We start from the raw sequence: 19,423 nt of genomic DNA, 5'->3' as shown, positions 1-19,423 counted from the left end.
TGTCACCTCTCTCTTTCTTCGAGATCGTGCTGTCCCAGGGGATGTCCACCCTGCATTGTTTTCGGGATACTCAATGACTGTAAAAGAGAAAAAGAGAAAAGAATGGGGGAAAATGGTATGAAAGAGAGGAGGACACAGAATTGCAGGGACATCAGACATCAAACATAGAGAAAACAGCATTTAATTACATATGATAGGCTAGTTATTTCCTGCTGTGGTATCATCTATGTTCCACATAAAAAATAACTGATGTTAAACATTTGGAGCATTGGGCACTATATAATCTAGTAGGAACCGCAACAACAACACTCTCTGTTGTGTTGTATTGAGGCAGTGGCTATACACTATCCATTTCCATCACTGGATATGGATGTGACTATGCATACACTTGCACCATAAAAAAAGCACCATAATTATGCCCTGTACTCAGTGGCGGTTCTAGCTTGTTCGCCACTGGGCGAACCCCCCCCCCCCCCCCCCAACAACAAAAAAAACACCATTCTGCGCTAACTGTCATTTTTATTCAGACGTTTGGAACACAAATAAATAATCATAACATTTAAAACTAAATAAATATAAATTTATATACAAAAATTGGACTCCTAAATATCAAAAAGAAGTAACAAAGACAAATAGAAACAAATTGTAATATATAAATATAAATAAAAAAGATAATCGAATTACACTATAATCCTATTCCTAAAAAAAAGAAAAATGAAACTGCACAAATCCGTAAATCACACAAATACACAAATAGAACAACACACTTATAAAGAAGAGAACCTGATTATTACACTATTGCACTTCAAACAAGAAACACACCAACTAAATTGCACAACTAATTGCATTAGTACTGTACACTGTTAGAGGTGCGCTATTTGATAGATTCCCCCAGCTCCCCCAACCCCGGGCTTCCAGTGGGGAGACCTGAGGTCAACCTACCCCCGCTTCCTCCCCATCTTGTACTTTTGAGTTGGAGACCTTCCCAGGCAGTAGCCTGCCTAGCTCACAAACTAGAATCAGGGCGCCCACTCCGACAAGGTCCCACACGGTTACATGATATCATTGACGTTACGTGCAAATGAGCAATAGAAAACAGTTCACGCAAATGTCACCATTTGGAATATTATTATATATATTTTCTTGTGCGGGCACCCCATGCTGCCACCGGCAAGACGATGCCCCGGGTGGCTTCCCATGTCGCCTATGCCTAAATCCGCCACTGCCTGTACTGTATGCAGTGGAGATGTGATGTTTCACTGTGACAGTACAGTACATGTGGTGCTGTTCGACAGCAGTGCACTCAGGGGGACAATGGCTCGAGTCTAGATTTCCAGGTCAAATTAATCTGATTCAGTATCTCCTCCATGTGTTGTCCTCCCTGTCATGTCCCCAATCCTCACCGCCAAGACACTGTGTTATGGATCATTGATCCCTGAGATCCTTGGGAAGTCCAACTATGACATCACCCCGTTGAAGTTGAAATGTAAAATGGTTAAGGTAAGGGTTATTGTAATGAACACAAGGGGAGACAGAGAGCTGGTTTCAAGAGCAGGGCGCAGCAGGTGTTTATTGTAAAGGACCACAGGAGGAGGCAGGTAGCTGGGTCCAGGGGCAGGCAGAAGGTCATACACAGGGGGTCCAAAAGGGCAACAGTACTGTCACGCCCTGACCTGAGTATTCTTTATTTTTTAATATATTTTGGTTGGGGTGTGATGAGGGTGGTATGTGTGTTTTGTCTCATCTAGGTTTTTTTTACTGTCTAGGGGGTTTGTAGATTTATGGGGCTGATTCCATCTAGGTGTTTATGTAGGTCTATGGTTGCCTAGATTGGTTCTCAATTAGAGGCAGGTGTATATCGTTGTCTCTGATTGGGAACCATATTTAGGCAGCCATCTTCTTTGGGTATTTTGTGGGTTATTGTCTATGTTATACGTTAGCACATTGTTTCATTAGCAGTCACGTCGTCTTATCGTGTTATCGGTTTGTTCTTCGTGTTCTTCGTGTTCTTCGTGTTCTTCGTGTTCCTGCAATAAAGAAGAATGTATTCTAACCACGCTGCGCTTTGTCCTACTCCATACGACGATCGTGACAAGTACAAGCAGAGAAAAGGCTAATAACGTAGTCCGGGAGATCAGGCAGGGAATAGGCAAAAGGCGTTGTTAGTGTGGCAGGCAAAAACTATCAAACATGGGAGGAGTAAATCACAGGGAAACCCAGTGCCCCCGAAAGATGTCACAAAACAAACAATACCTCACAGTAATGGGGTGCAAAGAACTGAACTAAATAGTGTGTGATAATGACATACAGGTGTGTGAACAGGTGATCAGAATTCAGGTGATTGGGATCTGGAGAGTGAGCTGCGTTCAGGGGATCTAGGTGTTTGAGAGTGTGGGCTGGAAAGTGAGCGGAGTTCAGGGGATCTAGGTGTTTGAGAGTGTGGGCTGGAGAGTGAGCTGCGTTCAGGGGATCTAGGTGTTTGAGAGTGTGGGCTGGAGAGTGAGCTGCGTTCAGGGGATCTAGGTGTTTGAGAGTGTGGGCTGGAGAGTGAGCTGCGTTCAGGGGATCTAGGTGTTTGAGAGTGTGGGCTGGAGAGTGAGCTGCGTTCAGGGGATCTAGGTGTTTGAGGGTGTGGGCTGGAAAGTGAGCTGCGTTCAGGGGATCTAGGTGTTTGAGAGTGTGGGCTGGAGAGTGAGCTGCGTTCAGGGGATCTAGGTGTTTGAGAGTGTGGGCTGGAGAGTGAGCTGCGTTCAGGGGATCTAGGTGTTTGAGAGTGTGGGCTGGAGAGTGAGCTGCGTTCAGGGGATCTAGGTGTTTGAGAGTGTGGGCTGGAGAGTGAGCTGCGTTCAGGGGATCTAGGTGTTTGAGAGTGTGGGCTGGAGAGTGAGCTGCGTTCAGGGGATCTAGGTGTTTGAGAGTGTGGGCTGGAGAGTGAGCTGCGTTCAGGGGATCTAGGTGTTTGAGAGTGTGGGCTGGAGAGTGAGCTGCGTTCAGGGGATCTAGGTGTTTGAGGGTGTGGGCTGGAAAGTGAGCTGCGTTCAGGGGATCTAGGTGTTTGAGGGTATGAGTTGGGAGCAGACGTTACAGTTATGGTGATGGTGATGGTTAAGGTTATGGTTTGGGTAGGGACATCCCAAGAATACCAGATAGCACCAACACTGTGTTATGATTGTATGACACGTTTTGTAAATCATGGTAGGAATTACTGGTATAGTATTGTAGTATTGAATGTCAATGTTTTCTTCATTTCTGTCAATCAACTAAATATTTGGAATACTTACAATTTCAAATCAAATCAAATTGTATTAGTCACATGCGCTGAATACAACCTTACCGTCTGAAGGGATTATAACATAAAGACATGCTTGGTAATGTCATCCTACTGTATTTCAGTGTGTTGTCTCTGATAACACACACACACACACACACACACACACACACACAAAATAGCTCATCATTCCTATTGGACTCAGTAATAGTGTAGGGTTGACCTCTGGCCCTAAGAAGCCCATGGAAGATGATTAGATGAGACAGCAGCCAGAGGCCTGTGATACAAACCTTAAAGGCCGAGCACAGTCTTATATACAGTACTGGTCAAATGTTTGGACACACCTACACATTGCAGGGGGTTTTCTTTATTTTTTAAAATTATTTTCTACATTGTAGAATAATTGTGAAGACATCAAAACTATGAAATAACACATATGGCGTCATGTAGTAACAAAAACGTTTTGAACAAATTTTTAAAATGTAGCCACCCTTTGCCTTAATGACAGATTTGCACACTTTTGGCAAGCTTCATGCGGAATTATTTTCCAACAGTCTTGAAGGAGTTCCCACATATGCTGAGCACTTGTTGGCTGCTTTCCCTTCCCTCTGCAGTCCGACTCATCCCAAACCATCTCAGTTGGGTTGAGGTCGGGTGATTGTGGAGGCCAGGTCATCTGATGCAGCACTCCATCACTCTCCTTCTTACACAACCTGGAAGTGTGTTGGGTTATTGTCCTGTTGAAAAACAAATGATAGTCCCACTAAGCTCAAACCAAATGGGATGGCGTATCGCTGAAGAATGCTGTGGTAGCCATGCTGGTTAAGTGTGCCTGGAATTCTAAATAAATCACAGACAGTGTCACCATCAAAGCACCCCACACCATCACACCTCCTTATCCATGCTTCTCGGTGGGAAATACACATGCAGAGATCAACCGTTCACCTACTCCACGTCTCACAAAGACACAGCGGTTGGAACCAAAAATCTCAAATTTGGACTCATCAGACCAAAGGACAGATTTCCACTGTTCTAATGTACATTGCTCATGTTTCTTGACCCATGCAAGTCTATTCTTCTTATTGGTGACTTTAGTAGTGGTTTCTATATAGCAATTCGCCCATGAAGGCCTGATTCACACAGTCTCCTCTGAACAGTTGATATTGAGATGTGTCTGTTACTTGAACTCTGTGAAGCATTTATTTGGGCTGCAATCTGAGGTGCAATTCACTCTAATAAACTTATCCTCTGCAGCAGAAGTAACTCTGGGTCTTCGTTTCCTGTGGCAGTCCTCACGAGAGCCAGTTTCATCATAGTGCTTGATGGTGTTTGCAACTTCACTTGAAGAAACTTAAATATTTCTTGAAGTTGTCCGTATTTACTGATCTTCATGTCTTAAAGTAATGATGGACTGTCGTTTCTCTTTGCTTATTTGAGCTGTTCTTGCCTTAACATGGACTTGGTGTTTTACCAAATAGGGCTATCTTCTGTAAACCACCGCTACCTTGTCACAACACAACTGATTGGCTCAAATGCATTAAGAAGGAAAAAAATTCCACAAATTAACTTTAACAAGGCACACCTGAAATGCTTTCCAGGTGACTACCTCATGAAGCTGATTGAGAGAATGTGTGCAAAGCTGTCATCAAGGCAATGGGTGGCTATTTGAAGAATCTCAAATATAAAATATATTTTGCTTTGTTTAACACTTGTGTGGTTACTACATGATTCCATATGTGTTATTTCATAGTTGTGATGTCTTCACTATTATTCTACAATGTGTAAAATAGTAAAAATAAAGAAAAACCCTGGAATGAGTAGATGTCTCCAAACTTTTGACTGGTACTGTATATATAAGTCTATATATTTCCACAGTAATACCTCTGTGAAAAGGACAATACCCTTTGAGTGTAAAAGCTGTTAGAAAAGGTCACCTGAAATTTCAGCCTTTTTTGTGGGATGGAGTTTTGGCCTTCTGTTGTGACATCACCATGTGGTAAATTAGTTAATAGACCAATAAGAAAGAGAGTTCCAAACCTCTCTGCCAATAACAGCTAGTTTTAAGATTTCCCCTCCCCATGCAAACCACTCCCAGACTGTCCTATCAACATTTTTCCTTGAGAAATTGCTCTTCACTAAGAAGCTATTTTTTCTTTTAGACATTTTAAATTGAAAACAATCACAGTAAGGTAATTAATTGTTTTCCAGAATTGATTTGATATTGAGATAGAAATGGCTTCATTGGAAGTTTTAATTACGATTTAAACACACCACAACATATATGTCACATCAACAGCATCCTCCCAGACACCCTAGACCCACTCCATTTGACATACCGTCCCAACAGATCCACAGAAGACGCAATCTCAATCGCACTCCAAACTGCCTTTTCCCACCTGGACAAAAGGAACACTTTTGTGAGAATGCTGTTCATTGATTACAGCTCAGCGTTCAACACCATAGTGCCCATGAAGCTCATCACTAATGTAAGGACTCTGGGACTAAACACCTCCCTCTGCAACTGGATCCTGGACTTCCTGACGGGCCGCCCCCAGGTGGTAAGAGTAGGCAACAACACGTCTGCCACGCTGATCCTTAACACTGGGGCCCCTCAGGGGTGTGTACTTAGTCCCCTCCTGTACTCCCTGTTCACCATCAACTGCGTGGCCAAACACGACTCCAACACCATCATTAAGTTTTCTTACGACACAACAGTGGTAGGCCTGATCCCCGACAACGATGAGACAGCCTATAGGGAGGAGGTCAGAGAACTGGCAGTGTGGTGCCAGGACAACAACCTCTCACTCAATGTGAGCAAGACAAAGGAGATGATTGTGGACTACAGAAAAAGGCGGGCTGAACAGGCCCCTTAACATCGACGGAGCTGTAGTGGAGAGGGTCGAGAGTTTTAATTAAGTTCCTTGGTGTCCACATCACCAATCAATCAAATGTATTTATAAAGCCCTTCTTACATCAGATGATGTCACAAAGTGCCAAACATACCAAGACAGTCGTGAAGACTGAAAAGATTTGGCATGGGTCCCCAGATTGTCAAAAGGTTCTACAGCTGCACCATCAGTTACAGGCATCACCGCCTGTAACTGCTCAGCATCTGACCGTAAGGCACGACAGAGGGTTGTGCGTACAGCCCAGTACATCACTGGGGCCAAGCTTCCTGCCATCCAGGACCTATATAATAGGTGGTGTCAGAGGAAAGCCCATAAAATTGTCAGACACTCCAGTCACCCAAATATAGACTATTTTCTCTGCTACCGCACGGCAAGCGGTACCTGAGCGTCAAGTCTAGGACCAAAAGGCTCCTCAACAGCTTCTACCTCCAAGCCATAAGACTGCTGAACAATTAATAAATTTGCCACCGGACTATCTACATTGACCCCCCCCCACCCCTTTTGTGCACTGCTACTACTCATTGTTTGTTATCAATGCATAGTCACTTCACCCCTACAAATTATCTCAACTAACCTGTACCCCCGCACACTGACTTGGTACCGGTACCCCCTGTATATAGCCTCGTTATTGCTATTCTTATTGTGTTACTTTTTGTTTTGTTTTTTGTTTAATTTTACCCCTTTTTCTCCCCAATTTTGTGGTATCCAATTGTTAGTAGTTACTATCTTGTCTCATCGCTACAACTCCTGTACAGGCTCGGGAGAGACGAAGGTTGAAAGTCATGCGTCCTTCGATACACAACCCAACCAAGCGGCACTGCTTCTTAACACAGTGCACATCCAACCCGGAAGCCAGCCGTGTCGGAGGAAACACTGTGCACCTGGCAACCTTGACAGGCGTGCACTGTGCCCGGCCCGCCACAGGAGACGCTGGTGTGCGATGGGACAAGGATATCCCTACAGGCCAAAACCTCCCTAACCCGGACGACGCTAGGCCAATTGTGCATCGCCCCACGGACCTCCCGGTCGCGGCCGGTTACGACAGAGCCTGGGTGCGAACCCAGAGTCTCTGGTGGCACAGCTGGCGCTGCAGTACAGCGTCCTTAAACACTGCACCACCCAGGAGGCCTTATTGTGTTACTTTTTATTATTATTTTTTACTTTAGTCTATTTGGTAAATATTTTCTTAACTCTTCTTGAACTGCACTGTTTGTTAAGGGCTTGTAAGCAAAAAGCATTTCATAGGAAGGTCTACACTTGTTGTATTCAGCGCAAGTGACAAATAAAGTTTGATTTGATTGATGTGGTCAAATGTGCTATCGAATCTATTGACATATAGATACCATATAGATATAGATAAATATATAATACATGATTAATTAAAATATATAGATAAATAGTTGAAGATACTTAGATTGATAAAGCTATATCATAGATTAAGTAAAGTAAAGTATCCATACATGCAATGCTTTTTTTTTGCCAAAACATTAGTGTTTAAAAATGGGAGATTGACATGTCTGATTTCATACTTCAATCAAATATGAACACACTACTAATTCAAGGAATTTGTTGAGCTGTTAAACTTAATCCCTATGACCAGTGACCATGGTTTCTTTAGGGAAGTATTTTCACCATACATCCTATGCAACATCCGCACCTTCATGTGGCAAGTATAGGAAATGCAGCTATTATAATAGTGCCCTCAATTTCAACTCTGGACCTCGAAGCCTGTTCCACTGTTTTTTTTTCATTGTTCCCATCTAATCGGGGACTGATTTAGACCTAGGACACCAGATGGGTGCAATTAATTAGCAGGTAAAAAAGTTTACTCCAAATGTTGGTGAGTTCCGTTTTGTTCTTAAATAGAAGTTGTAGTTGAGTTGTGTCTCTCTTAAAAATAAAATAAGCGGGTAGAAGAAGTTGGAAGGAACCCCACAAACTTCACTTTAGAGCAGAATTTATCATTTATAGCAGCTTGTGCCAAACCCTTAGCAGACTATTAAGATTGGAATGGCAACACGTGGAAACCATACAATTAAAAGGAACTACAACGTCCGTTTAAGAACCCAACAACTTGTATGTCACGTTGAAGGGCGTTTGGAGTACACGGGTTCTGTTCTGTTGCAAAACGTTTTGACACAGAATCTGCGTATTAATACACCCCAGGATTCCATCAACTCACCATACCCCAACCCAACAGGTGGCGCTAAAGGTAAAGTGGTACACTTGTGGGTCGAGATTCTAATTAACCAAAATACTTGTCAACATCACTACCTCAGTGGACACATCTCTTTTAGTTTAATCTGAGGAATTTGTCATTGCTAAAGTAAATAACGCTCACCACTAGGTATATTTCTTGCTATATTCACTCAAGTCAAGGCGTAATTGCTGACATAATCCACCTGATTACTAGAGGTAAATATTGACAACCTGTTGTGAATGTGTGGCTAAGCTAGCTAGCTAACGCTTAAAAGCCAGGTATAGCTAACTGTGTTTATTAACATGTTGACTGTCTTTCTGGGGTTAATTATCTAGGTCTCTAACTGCAAGTATTCCACAATCATTGATTTGCTAGCAGGCTATCGGTTGAATGCTGTTCCAGAACAGTCAGTTTGTTATAGCTAGTCTAGTTAGTGTTGTAACGTTACCGGTCAATGAAATTACTGTACATTTTTAGTACCCCAACAACTAACTTAGAAACCTGAAGCTACTGTGCTGAAGCTTTACGGTGGCTGAAATGAGACTATCTACTACGAGCTGACTTAGCTAGCTGTTAGTTAGGAGATAACTAACGTTAGCTAACGAGCTGACTTAGCTAGCTGTTAGTTAGGAGATAACTAACGTTAGCTGCTAAACAAAAGACAAGCTGCCAGTCGGCTAACAAAAGCAGTTATTTTGTCAAGCAAAAGCCATTTGTGTAAAAAATACCTGCTAAAGTAGGAGCTCAAATTACAATGGAGCCTTTCTGTTCATGTTCTACTCACTGGCAAGCCTGGTTCAGCAGTGCCACAGCCTGCACCTGGTTTCTAGGCTGTACGACTCACTCATTGGCAAAATGAATCACGCCTGGTCTCCTCGCTAAGTAAATGACTGTCCTGGAATAGCATTCAACAGATGGCTTGCTAGCAAATCAATGATTGTGAAATAGTTGCAGTTAGATTTAGATAATTTGGGAGGGGGACACCGTGGGGGACACTTGACATTTTAACATTAGCTACGTATCAACCTTTCCCATTGAATATGGGGTTTTGTACAGAGTAGCCAATGATTGTTTTTGGGGAGGTCCTGCAGTACTTTAAAGACTGATAGCTTGAAGGTATCAATAGCTAGCTCCTAGTACAGAGACATTACCATTGCTGGAGAAACAAAATCTGCCATTAATACCATTACACGGCGTACAACAAAAGGATAAATCGATAGGCTTGTCTGGAGTACACAGGGAATCTTTTTGGGTGCTCATTTGTCAATGTTTCGAAGAAGAGGCACGGCTCGCCATTGCTGTCCTACCAGTATGTGTCTTGGATGACTCTTATGATTATGGTGTCATTCACTTGCCTTGTTGTATTTTGAACTCTTGCTGACATGTTTATGTTGTAGACCATGTTCGGCAGCATCTGGGGATACTTCTACACGTCCTTCCTTAGATACTGGCTGAAGTGGTTCATCAGACAGGTGACAGGGAAATGCGAGCTGCAAAGGATTTGTGCCGGCTACAAGCCTGGGGCGCCTAGGACAATGAAAGCAGGTGAGGTTACATTCTAGAGCTAAATAGTGTTCATTAGGGTAACAGAACATGTTTTGTTACGGAAAAACAACAATTGGCATCTCTAATTGGACAAGTCCAGATAGTCCTCCCCGTTTTTCCTCCATTCAACGCCCAATGAACACTTCCCAGCCCTTACGAAAAACAAGTTGTCAGTTGTGCTATTCATTATCATTTTGAACTGTTTTTAACCTGGCATTTGATTTTTCTTCATTCAGAATACTCACTCAAGAACTCCAAATCTAAGGTAAATGTTGGAAATCATTCCTTTCACTTGATTTTTACTGAAGCAGGAATGCATGGTTGACTAGTTATCATCTAGTCAACCACAATCAACTGTTACATTTAACCCACTTAACAAATCCATTGATCAGTACCTCGATGGTTGCTATTCTTGTTATGTTAAGCACATTCTTATCAACAGTTCATGGGCAATTCCATGGTAATAGAGAGATGCGGAGACTCTGATTTTTCACTTTTAAAATGAATGGCAAACAAATTCCAATGATTGCAAAGTGAAACAAAACATACAACTCTATGCACACGACTACTTTAACAATTTCCACAGAATATGTTACAAAAACACATTTAGTTGAACAGTGCAGATGCAAAGTTTGGTAATAAAATGACGGTTTGTGCTGTTGGTGTCGTCATTCACTTACCAAACCTTTGCATCTGCACTGTTGGAAGTCGTCGTGCATAGTTGTATGGTTTGCTTAACTTTGCAAATATTAGTTTTTGTTTGGCATACATTTTAAAGGGAACAATTCTGAGTCTCAGCATCACTGTGTTACTATGGCATTTCCCCCATACAAAGTTAAGGCAGTAGGGAATACATAGTTGGTTGTTCCATCATCTGACCTCAGTGATCATCGTGTGTGTTATGACATCATAGTATGTAGGATAAGTACTAACACAAACTCTGAGCTATTACCATGGATGAGATAACTAATCACACCATCTCTCTCCTCTGTCCCTCCATCCTTTTCTCCTCCCTCTCTCTTCCTCTCTCTTCCTCTCTCCTTCCCTCTCTCCAGCTATTAAGAGCTGCTGTGGATGTGGAGGAGGATGGTTTGGAGAAGCATCTGGATCTTATCATGAGGGAAAAGAATGTCAAAACGCAGAGGGATCCCACGTCAGTCTTGTTACCCTTTACTGTTTTATTCATATTTTATATAGATTATTTTATATGATATGCATTAATGACTAATGTGCGTCTCTTCGGTCCTAGGTTTAAGGTGAATCTGAAGCTGTGTCTCTTACAAATAGCGGGATACAGGAACTTATTCACGTCCGTGGAAGAGTTGAGGAAGGAGAATTTTGACTCGGACAAAGTCCAACACGAGGAAATGCTTTTGAAGGTACTGTGGCCGTTCATTTGTTTATGTCAATGACGAGCATGGAGCAGTGGAATGTTTCTGGGTGAGATGATTCAACATGACTGTTTCAAACTTTTTAATATCATCTCTATTTAAAGGTAAGTGTAAAGCATTAACAGGAATGGACTTGTTTGACTCTACAGTTATGGGACCTGTTGATGCCCGAGGTCAAACTGGAGTCCAGAGTTACCAAACAGTGGGGCGACATTGGTTTCCAAGGCGATGACCCCAAGACTGACTTCCGAGGAATGGGCATGTTGGGCCTAACCAACCTTTTGTGAGTTATGTTGTCTGAATGACTGTCCAGTGCTTAACAATCTAACCTTGCTCATCAGTATTCTGAAAAGTTGTATATTTTTTTTCTCAAGTTTAAGCTAGATTTCTTAACTTTTAAAATGTGGTATCTTGTTTATTACAGGTTCTTTAGTGAGAACTACACTGAAGAGGCTCGGCAAGTGCTGTCCCACGCAAACCATCCCAAACTGGGGTAAGGATTATGTAATTACTTCATTTTAGGAGTTGACTGGCCTGTTGAACTCTGTTCTTTATATGTCAGATATGGTTCTGTTGCACATTTCAGTATATTCACTCATCTGTCAATAGTTGCGTTTGTTTTAGCTTGCCCAATGTACTGGGTGGGTAGAGTTTCCACATTTGAGACTTTTCCATTAGTCCTAAAGTGAAACCTCTGCCCACCTGGGTCCCAAACAAGCTACAACAAGCACACTCAAAGTAAACCTACTTTGACAACATTTATAGCCTTTTAATGATTATCATATGTGTGTCATGTTTCAGGTACTCCTATGCCATAGTGGGTATCAACCTGACGGAGATGGCGTACAGTTTACTGAAGAGTGGTGCTCTCAAACCCCACTTCTACAACACGGTGTCTGGGAGACCTCAACTGCAGCACCTCCATCAGCTGTTCTGTAAGTGTATGCTAATCTCGCTCAACTCTGTTTGTCAGTAGCATAGGGGATAACGCCCTGCTTCAGGTTACCTAAACCCCTAACTCTGTCTTGGCCTCCCTGCTTCAGGTTACCTAAACCCCTAACTCTGTCTTGGCCTCCCTGCTTCAGGTTACCTAAACCCCTAACTCTGTCTTGGCCTCCCTGCTTCAGGTTACCTAAACCCCTAACTCTGTCTTGGCCTCCCTGCTTCAGGTTACCTGGTGTACAAGTTTGATAAGTTCTGGGTGGAGGAGGAGCCCGAGAGCATCATGGAGTTCAACCACTACAGGGAAAAGTTCCACGACAATATCAAGATTCAACTACTGGACCCCGCTGTCACCCTCACCATGACGGATAGTCCAAGAAGTAACTGACCAACCAACCGACTGAACGGGTCTCGCTTGGACCTAATTGGGACCACCAGAACCTCGATACACTACAGCGTACTTCCATATCTATAAGGGACATTTTGAGCTAGCTTTCCCTTTGATCTTAGTTTAGACCCAATCGACACACCTCTTTTTTTAAATTGTATAAATTAGTGACTTTAGTAGCTTTTAGAAATAAGTAAGACCAGGTGACTGGAATTCAACCCTCTGCCTCAAATAATGACCATTCCAATGCTTCAAATATTACAAAAGGGGAAATAAAATAGTAGGGCACTAGTTCTATGTAGTTGATTGGCTGTGTACTTTTCAGTGGACATGGAAAGGAATTACACAATAGTTTGAGGAAATGGAGATTGGTGAATAATATTAACTAGCTGGTAACTAGGTTTGAATTTATTTAACAAAGTCAACAAGTGCCGTCTCGCATGTATTCATAATAACTTTGCCTACTCATTCTCGTATTTGTCCTTCTTGCTCAGGAATCAAATACGTGTTCAGAGAGGAGAATTTATATCGTAGTAGACTTACAACTAAGGAATAATTTGTTTACCTAATGCTCAATGGTTGTACTACTTACTCAGACACTGAGAGCTCTGTGCATGTTTTAATGCGTTTGAATTGATACCGTCATTGTTGTCAATACATTTCAATAGGTGGTGCTGAGATTACTGGTTATTATGCCATAGGTACACACATTTGTACAATATTGTCTTTGCTGAAAGCTGACTTTGTATGGTATTTTGTCTGTTATTTATAGGCCATGGGCCCTGATTTTTTTTGAAGATGATTTTACATTTTGTAGACCCAGTATGGATCTTTGTAACAACTGACACATGCCCAGTGTTAATAAATTAAACTTCTGATGTGTGATGACTGTCAGGCCCGAGATTGAGATTAAATGGAGCGTGTAATGAACAATATACAATGAACACAGACAAACAAACAAAATAAGTATATTTATAAAGTTCAATATATTGCAAATTACCAACAGCTAAATACTAATTATTAAACTATAACTAATTAAACGTTTTGGGGGAATTAAGGGAAGGGGGGATACCTAGTCAGTTGCACAACTGAATGCATTCAACTGAAATGTGTCCTCCGCATTTAACACAACCCCTCTAAATCGGAGCGTTGCGGAGGGGCTGCCTTAACGGGAGTTGTTGTTGGGGATTCAATTTAAGCACACAATACAAGGGAAGCCTTTTTCTACCCGGTCCTGGTAGCCCAGCAGTACTCTGTATCCTAACCCTAGTACACCTGATTTAAAGTAACAGTGGCTTGCTGATTAGTTCACATTTGGCAGGTGTGCTAAATACACTATAGAGAATGGCTAGAGGTCCACAAGGACTGGTTTGAGACCGTAGGAGAAGTATAGGTCAAAATAAATAACAAATAGAGAAAATAAAACTGTTCTCCAAGGTAGATGCACTTTCAAATGCACTTTTTTAACATAACATTATTCATACAACATGCTGACAGTCGAACAGATAGGAATCTTAACGTTATGGATCGTGTTCCTGTAGTCTACACTACATTGTGGGTCCAACTCAATATGGCTAGGTTTGTGCGCTTGTCATCATTGCAAAGGGCTCTTTGAACGTAGGAATGAAGTTAACTTTTGTCCTCCATCTTCTGCTTTCCTAACATCATGACTCTCTTGAGCTGCTCAAACGACACAAACATCACAACGTTCCACGAGCCCAGCCTTAGAAATGAGGGCACAAATCTACAGGGAACAGGAGAGGACAAATGAAACATTAGTTTGGGAGAGACTTTCAACTAAAGATCCCTCTGAATGCTCCAAAGTTTTGCTTAGAGTCCAGAGGGGACTGCTGGGAGGAGCTATAGGAGGATGGGCTCATTGTAACGGATAGAATGTTATAAATGGAACGTAGTCAAACATGGTTTAAATAGGTTTGGTTCCATTCCAGGCATTACAATGAGCCAGTCCTATATCTCCTCCCACCAGCCTCCTCTGGAAGATTCACTGTGTCAAGGTAACCACCCAAAACAGCAAAATCAATTATATATCATTGAGGACTCTAAAATGTACAACTACATCCGACTGCCTTGTTCTATCAACAGACTGAAGGACACCTGTCTGTGTGTGTGACTGTCTGTGAGCTCACCCTTTGTAGAAGGCCGTGGGTCCCTCTTTGGTGGCCATGGTCCAGGCACAGTTGATGGCACTCTTATACTGGCCCGGCGGAGAGTTCATGTATCGTGTCTTCACCACGTCCACCGGAGAGGCAATGCAGGTGGTAACGAAGCCGGCGCCGAACGCAGAAGCAAAATGGCACGGGAGGTTATCTGTGGGAAAACGGTCATCACAAGCCCTTTTGAAACACTGTCACAAAGATATCAATGGGCACCTATTTTCAGTATGATTAACAATTTTAGATTTTGTGGATACCATGTTTGTAAAAGTCAACTAGCCAGCTAACTAATTCGACCAAAAAGTGCAATTCGTTTTAATGGCCTGTATTTCAAACTCAATTTGCTAGCTAGCAATGACCAGTGCTAATTTGTTTCCATCGAAATAGAATGAGAACTTATTGCTATGGTGAATCCATTATGACACGTGTAACTAATCATAGTTTAAAGATTGAACCTTAGATGAACTAGTGGATTAACACAGATGTGTAACAGAAATGCTGACACTAAAGTTAATGTTCAAGTAGTGCCATGCAGATACATTGTACTGTATAAGGCCTCTGTCTCGAGGCCTGCAGGAAATCATTATCTCTGTTTTATACCGCTTTGTTGTGAAAGGTGCAATAAAAATCCTTTAGATAAATGTTAGCTCCGTGTTATTCCATAGCTGGACAGAATATTATGTACCAATATGTATACTGTTATCAGGCTTTCAAGACACATGAAGAACAAAAAGAGCGAGAGGGCATGTGGACTTCTGCCCAGTCAGCTGTCTCGCTGTGACTGTATGCACCAATAGCACCCACTCACCTGACAACAGGTTGTGCCTAAGAATGGCCTCCTTGATGAGGTCATAGGTCACAAGCTCTGTGCAGTTGACCAGAGCATTCCTAGTGATGTTGGGTAGACAGCCTGGAGTGAACAAGAAGCAGGTTGGTTGGTTAATAACCCCAATAGTTATACCAGAATTAAACCACTAGTCTATCATTAGTAAAAGGCCCAAGAAAACTCAACAACAACCTGCAAAGCCAAGCTTTATTTTCAGGTGCACTCAAGTTCTGTCCTATGGGATCATCAACTTTGCAGCATCTGCTCCAATCAATATCTGTACATCCCTGACATTGAATGACAGTGACAGACAACAATCTTTGGTCTTTTCTATGCAAACAGTTCCACTACGGACAAACACAATCAATGGGGCTCAAGGTTAGCAGCAACACAACCAATGGAGATATTGGTGTCACTTGCAAATCAACCGATTGGGCCCAGGGTTGTACTGACTAACCTTTCCAGAGCCCGCGGATGCCCTCGTGGTTGAAAATGTGTTTGTAGGCCTGCATGGTGCCCGTGTAGCGACGAGCCACCCCGGTCAGGTTGACCTGGGCCTGGAAGCGGACCTTCACCACGTCAGTGGGCTGGGCGAAAGACACAGCCATGGCCCCTGTGGTGCAGCCGGCCAAGATACGGATACCAATATTTGCAGCTGGGATAAGACAGGGGCAGACGGGGTACGAGGGTTTGTTAAGTACTGAAAGGAGGATGATTGAGGTACTATATGATGCTTCTTCTCTTGGTACAAAATGTGTAACATCACAGATGACTATCTCCGATGAATAACTGTTATCCTAATTTACTGTCTGCGCCGCCAGAGTAGAAGTTTTTGACGTTGTCATAGAAGCCGATCCTGATGGAGGCAAAGCACATCTGTCTCTGTAAGCCCGCCACCAGACCGTTATACAGCGACCTGGGCCCCTCCGTCCGGATCATGGTACTGATTGTCCCAAACACCCCCCTGTAGCGGATGCCCTTGGTAGCTTCCGACGCCACCTTCTCTCCCTGAATCTGGGGTTCACAAGTGTCAGTGTTAACGGAGGTCCCCACAAGAATCAGTGTTACAGGAGGTGCCAGTAAAATTCAGAGTTACAGGAGGTCAGACTCAAGGCTTCAGGGCTGGAGGTGGACAGTGAACCATTACCTGGAGTCTGACTTTGGCTGTATCCAGGGGAAAGGTGACCAGGTCAGCGATGCAGGCCGCTGAGCCAGCACTCAGCAGCTTCACCCCCAGGGTAGGGGGTGTATCGGAGGGCTTCATTCCCACCATGGTCCCTGGTACTGCAGACAGTGAAGGAGGAAGAGGGAAGGATGTCAACACTGCCGCATCTATTCTCTCTTACCTTCTTTGGAACTTAGCAAAATGCTGTGCATACTTAGAATATAGTTGAGTAAATATGCCAGTCAATTTGTTGATTCGGTTTAAAAGTACAATAGCCTAGTGCAGTCTATTGTTGAGGCAGGAGGGATTTTGTGATATTTGAAAACACATTACATCACAATAACAACTGAACAGCATTGATTATAATAATCTATACAATCAACCAGATCAAATAAACATCAGTTATATATAGGGGTGGGTTGCACCAACATGGATTAACTCAAACTGGGTTAAATCAAGGTCAATAACTGGGTTTAATCAAGGTTTATTACCTGGGTTAAATCAAGGTTCAAGTATTAATCTTGTTGCACCACATTTTAAACCTAGTTTTAAATTAATCTTTGTTAAATGTAAACCTTCTAAACTAAGTTTAATTGTGTTCTTAGTTTAAATATTCTTGCTCTATTGTTTTAAAATGAAATTAAAATGTAGATAAGGGATTATTCTGAACTGCTCCTGCAGGAGGTTTAAATTGATAAAATGTCAGTGTATGTGCTTCATTTTCAGTGTGATTAATGCTCTTGTGGATACCATGATTGTAAAAGTCAACTAGCCAGCTAACTAATTTGACCACAAAGTATAGTTTTAATAGCCTGTATAAAGGACACAAGCTAGCAATGACCAGTGCTAATTTGTTTCCATAGAAATAGAATGAGAACACGTTGCTATGGTGAATCCATTATGACACATGTAACTTCTCATAGTTTAAAGATCGAACCTTAGATGAACTAATCCAGGTTTAAAATTAAATGGTGCAACACATCTCAAAAAGAAACCAAGATTTACAAAACCTATATTTAGGTCTAACAAACAACAACAAAAAATGAAACCATGTTGGACAAATCAAATTGTTTTGGTCACGTTAGCAGAGTGTTATGAAATCTAACAGGTAATATCTGAGAGTACTTACATTGTTATTAATCCAGTGGATTAATTTCCGTTTGACTAGCTATTGGTTTACTGCAGGACGTGAGAGCCCAAACTACAGTCCCAGGGAGCCAGCCCTAACCCTGAAACAAGGAGTTGTGCATCATATTTATTCAATTTTTTACTGACTTGCCACAGAGAGAGGTGTTACTGTGTACAGGAGCACGGGCCAAACCAAAGTCCACTTACTGTCAAGAAAGTCAATGTCCAAATCAACCCTACAGCAGCGCACAGCTTCTAACATTCATGAAAAACAACACATTTACCGGTACATTACTTTGAAACTACAATGCAACATTTAATGGGAATATTTCATTAATCTCAGTGCAATGTGGCAACATTCACCACTCATTGTGTAATGGTACCTTTTGGTACCTTTGTCATAAACTCAGCAAAAAAAGAAACGTCCTCTCACTGGCAACTGCTTTTATATTCAGCAAACTTAACATGTGTAAATATTTGTATGAACATAACAAGATTCAACAACTGAGACATAAACTGAACAAGTTCCACAGACATGTGACTAACATGGTGTGGCCACCAGCTGCATTAATTACTGCAGTGCATCTACTCCTCATGGACTGCACCAGATTTGCCAGTTCTTGCTGTGAGATGTTACCCCACTCTTCCACCAAGGCACCTGCAAATTCCTGGACATTTCTGTGGGGAATGGCCCTAGCCCTCACCCTCCGATCCAATAGGTCCCAGACATGCTCAATGGGATTGAGATCTGGGTTCTTCGCTGGCCATGGCAGAACCCTGACATTCCTGTCTTGCAGGAAATCACACACAGACTGAGCAGAATGGCTGGTGGCATTGTCATGCTGGAGGGTCATGTCAGGAAGAGCCTGCAGGAAGGGTACCACGAGGGAGGAGGATGTCTTCCCTGTAACACACAGCTTAGAGATTGCCTGCAATGACAACAAGCTCAGTCCGATGATGCTGTGACACACCGCCAGAGACCATGACGGACCATCCACTTCCAAATCGCTCCCGCTCCAGAGTACAGGCCTCTGTGTAATGCTCATTCCTTCGACTATAAACTCGAATCAGACGATCACCCCTGGTGAGACTAAACTGCACCTCGTCAGTGAAGAGCACTTTTTGTTAGTCCTGTCTGGTCCAGCGACGGTGGGTTTGTGCCCATAGGCGACGTTGTTGCCGGTGATGTCTGGTGAGGACCTGCCTTACTACAACAGGCCTACAAGCCCTCAGTCCATCCTTTCTCAGCCTATTGCGGACAGTCTGAGCACTGATGGAGGGATTGTGCGTTCCTGGTGTAACTCGGGCAGTTGTTGCCATCCTGTACCTGTCCCACAGGTGTGATGTTCAGATGTACCGATCCTGTGCAGGTGTTGTTGCACGTGCTCCGCCACTGTGAGGACGATCAGCTGTCTGTCCGTCTCCCTGTAGCGCTGTCTTAGGCGTCTCTCACAGTACGGACATTGCAATTTAGTGCCCTGGCCACA

General features: G+C 42.8%; 2 protein-coding genes across 2 annotated transcripts; one reads left to right on the top strand and one right to left on the bottom strand.

Annotated features, from left to right (window-relative positions):
- Window positions 1–8,395: 8,395 nt before the first annotated feature.
- Window positions 8,396–13,532, top strand: LOC135507022 (ELMO domain-containing protein 2-like). The gene is made up of 9 exons (XM_064926511.1): window positions 8,396–8,592; window positions 9,775–9,922; window positions 10,159–10,187; window positions 10,978–11,075; window positions 11,172–11,301; window positions 11,463–11,596; window positions 11,738–11,806; window positions 12,115–12,248; window positions 12,483–13,532. The coding sequence occupies exons 2-9, from the start codon at window positions 9,778–9,780 to the stop codon at window positions 12,641–12,643; spliced, it is 900 nt and encodes a 299-aa protein (XP_064782583.1). The 5' UTR covers window positions 8,396–8,592; window positions 9,775–9,777; the 3' UTR covers window positions 12,644–13,532.
- A 590-nt stretch (window positions 13,533–14,122) lies between these two features.
- On the bottom strand, window positions 14,123–18,096 carry LOC135507021 (mitochondrial uncoupling protein 2-like). The gene is made up of 7 exons (XM_064926510.1): window positions 17,938–18,096; window positions 16,791–16,927; window positions 16,450–16,657; window positions 16,101–16,298; window positions 15,626–15,727; window positions 14,791–14,971; window positions 14,123–14,387 (listed from the first exon to the last, which is right to left on the bottom strand). The coding sequence occupies exons 2-7, from the start codon at window positions 16,914–16,916 to the stop codon at window positions 14,273–14,275; spliced, it is 930 nt and encodes a 309-aa protein (XP_064782582.1). The 5' UTR covers window positions 16,917–16,927; window positions 17,938–18,096; the 3' UTR covers window positions 14,123–14,272.
- Between the last annotated feature and the right edge of the window lie 1,327 nt (window positions 18,097–19,423).

This window comes from Oncorhynchus masou, chromosome 20 (assembly GCF_036934945.1).
Source record: "Oncorhynchus masou masou isolate Uvic2021 chromosome 20, UVic_Omas_1.1, whole genome shotgun sequence".
Classification (NCBI taxonomy): Eukaryota; Metazoa; Chordata; class Actinopteri; order Salmoniformes; family Salmonidae; genus Oncorhynchus; species Oncorhynchus masou.
This window is presented reverse-complemented; position numbering and strand designations above follow the sequence as displayed.

Coding starts and splice junctions, on each gene's coding strand:
- LOC135507022 (XM_064926511.1), top strand. CDS start 9,778: ATGTTCGGCAGCATCTGGGGATACTTCTACACGTCCTTCCTTAGATAC. Junction 11,807..12,114: donor GCAAACCATCCCAAACTGGG/GTAAGGATTATG, acceptor GTCATGTTTCAG/GTACTCCTATGCCATAGTGG. Junction 12,249..12,482: donor GCACCTCCATCAGCTGTTCT/GTAAGTGTATGC, acceptor TCCCTGCTTCAG/GTTACCTGGTGTACAAGTTT.
- LOC135507021 (XM_064926510.1), bottom strand. CDS start 16,916: ATGGTGGGAATGAAGCCCTCCGATACACCCCCTACCCTGGGGGTGAAG. Junction 16,299..16,449: donor CTACTCTGGCGGCGCAGACA/GTAAATTAGGAT, acceptor GTCTTATCCCAG/CTGCAAATATTGGTATCCGT. Junction 15,728..16,100: donor CATCCGCGGGCTCTGGAAAG/GTTAGTCAGTAC, acceptor TGTTCACTCCAG/GCTGTCTACCCAACATCACT.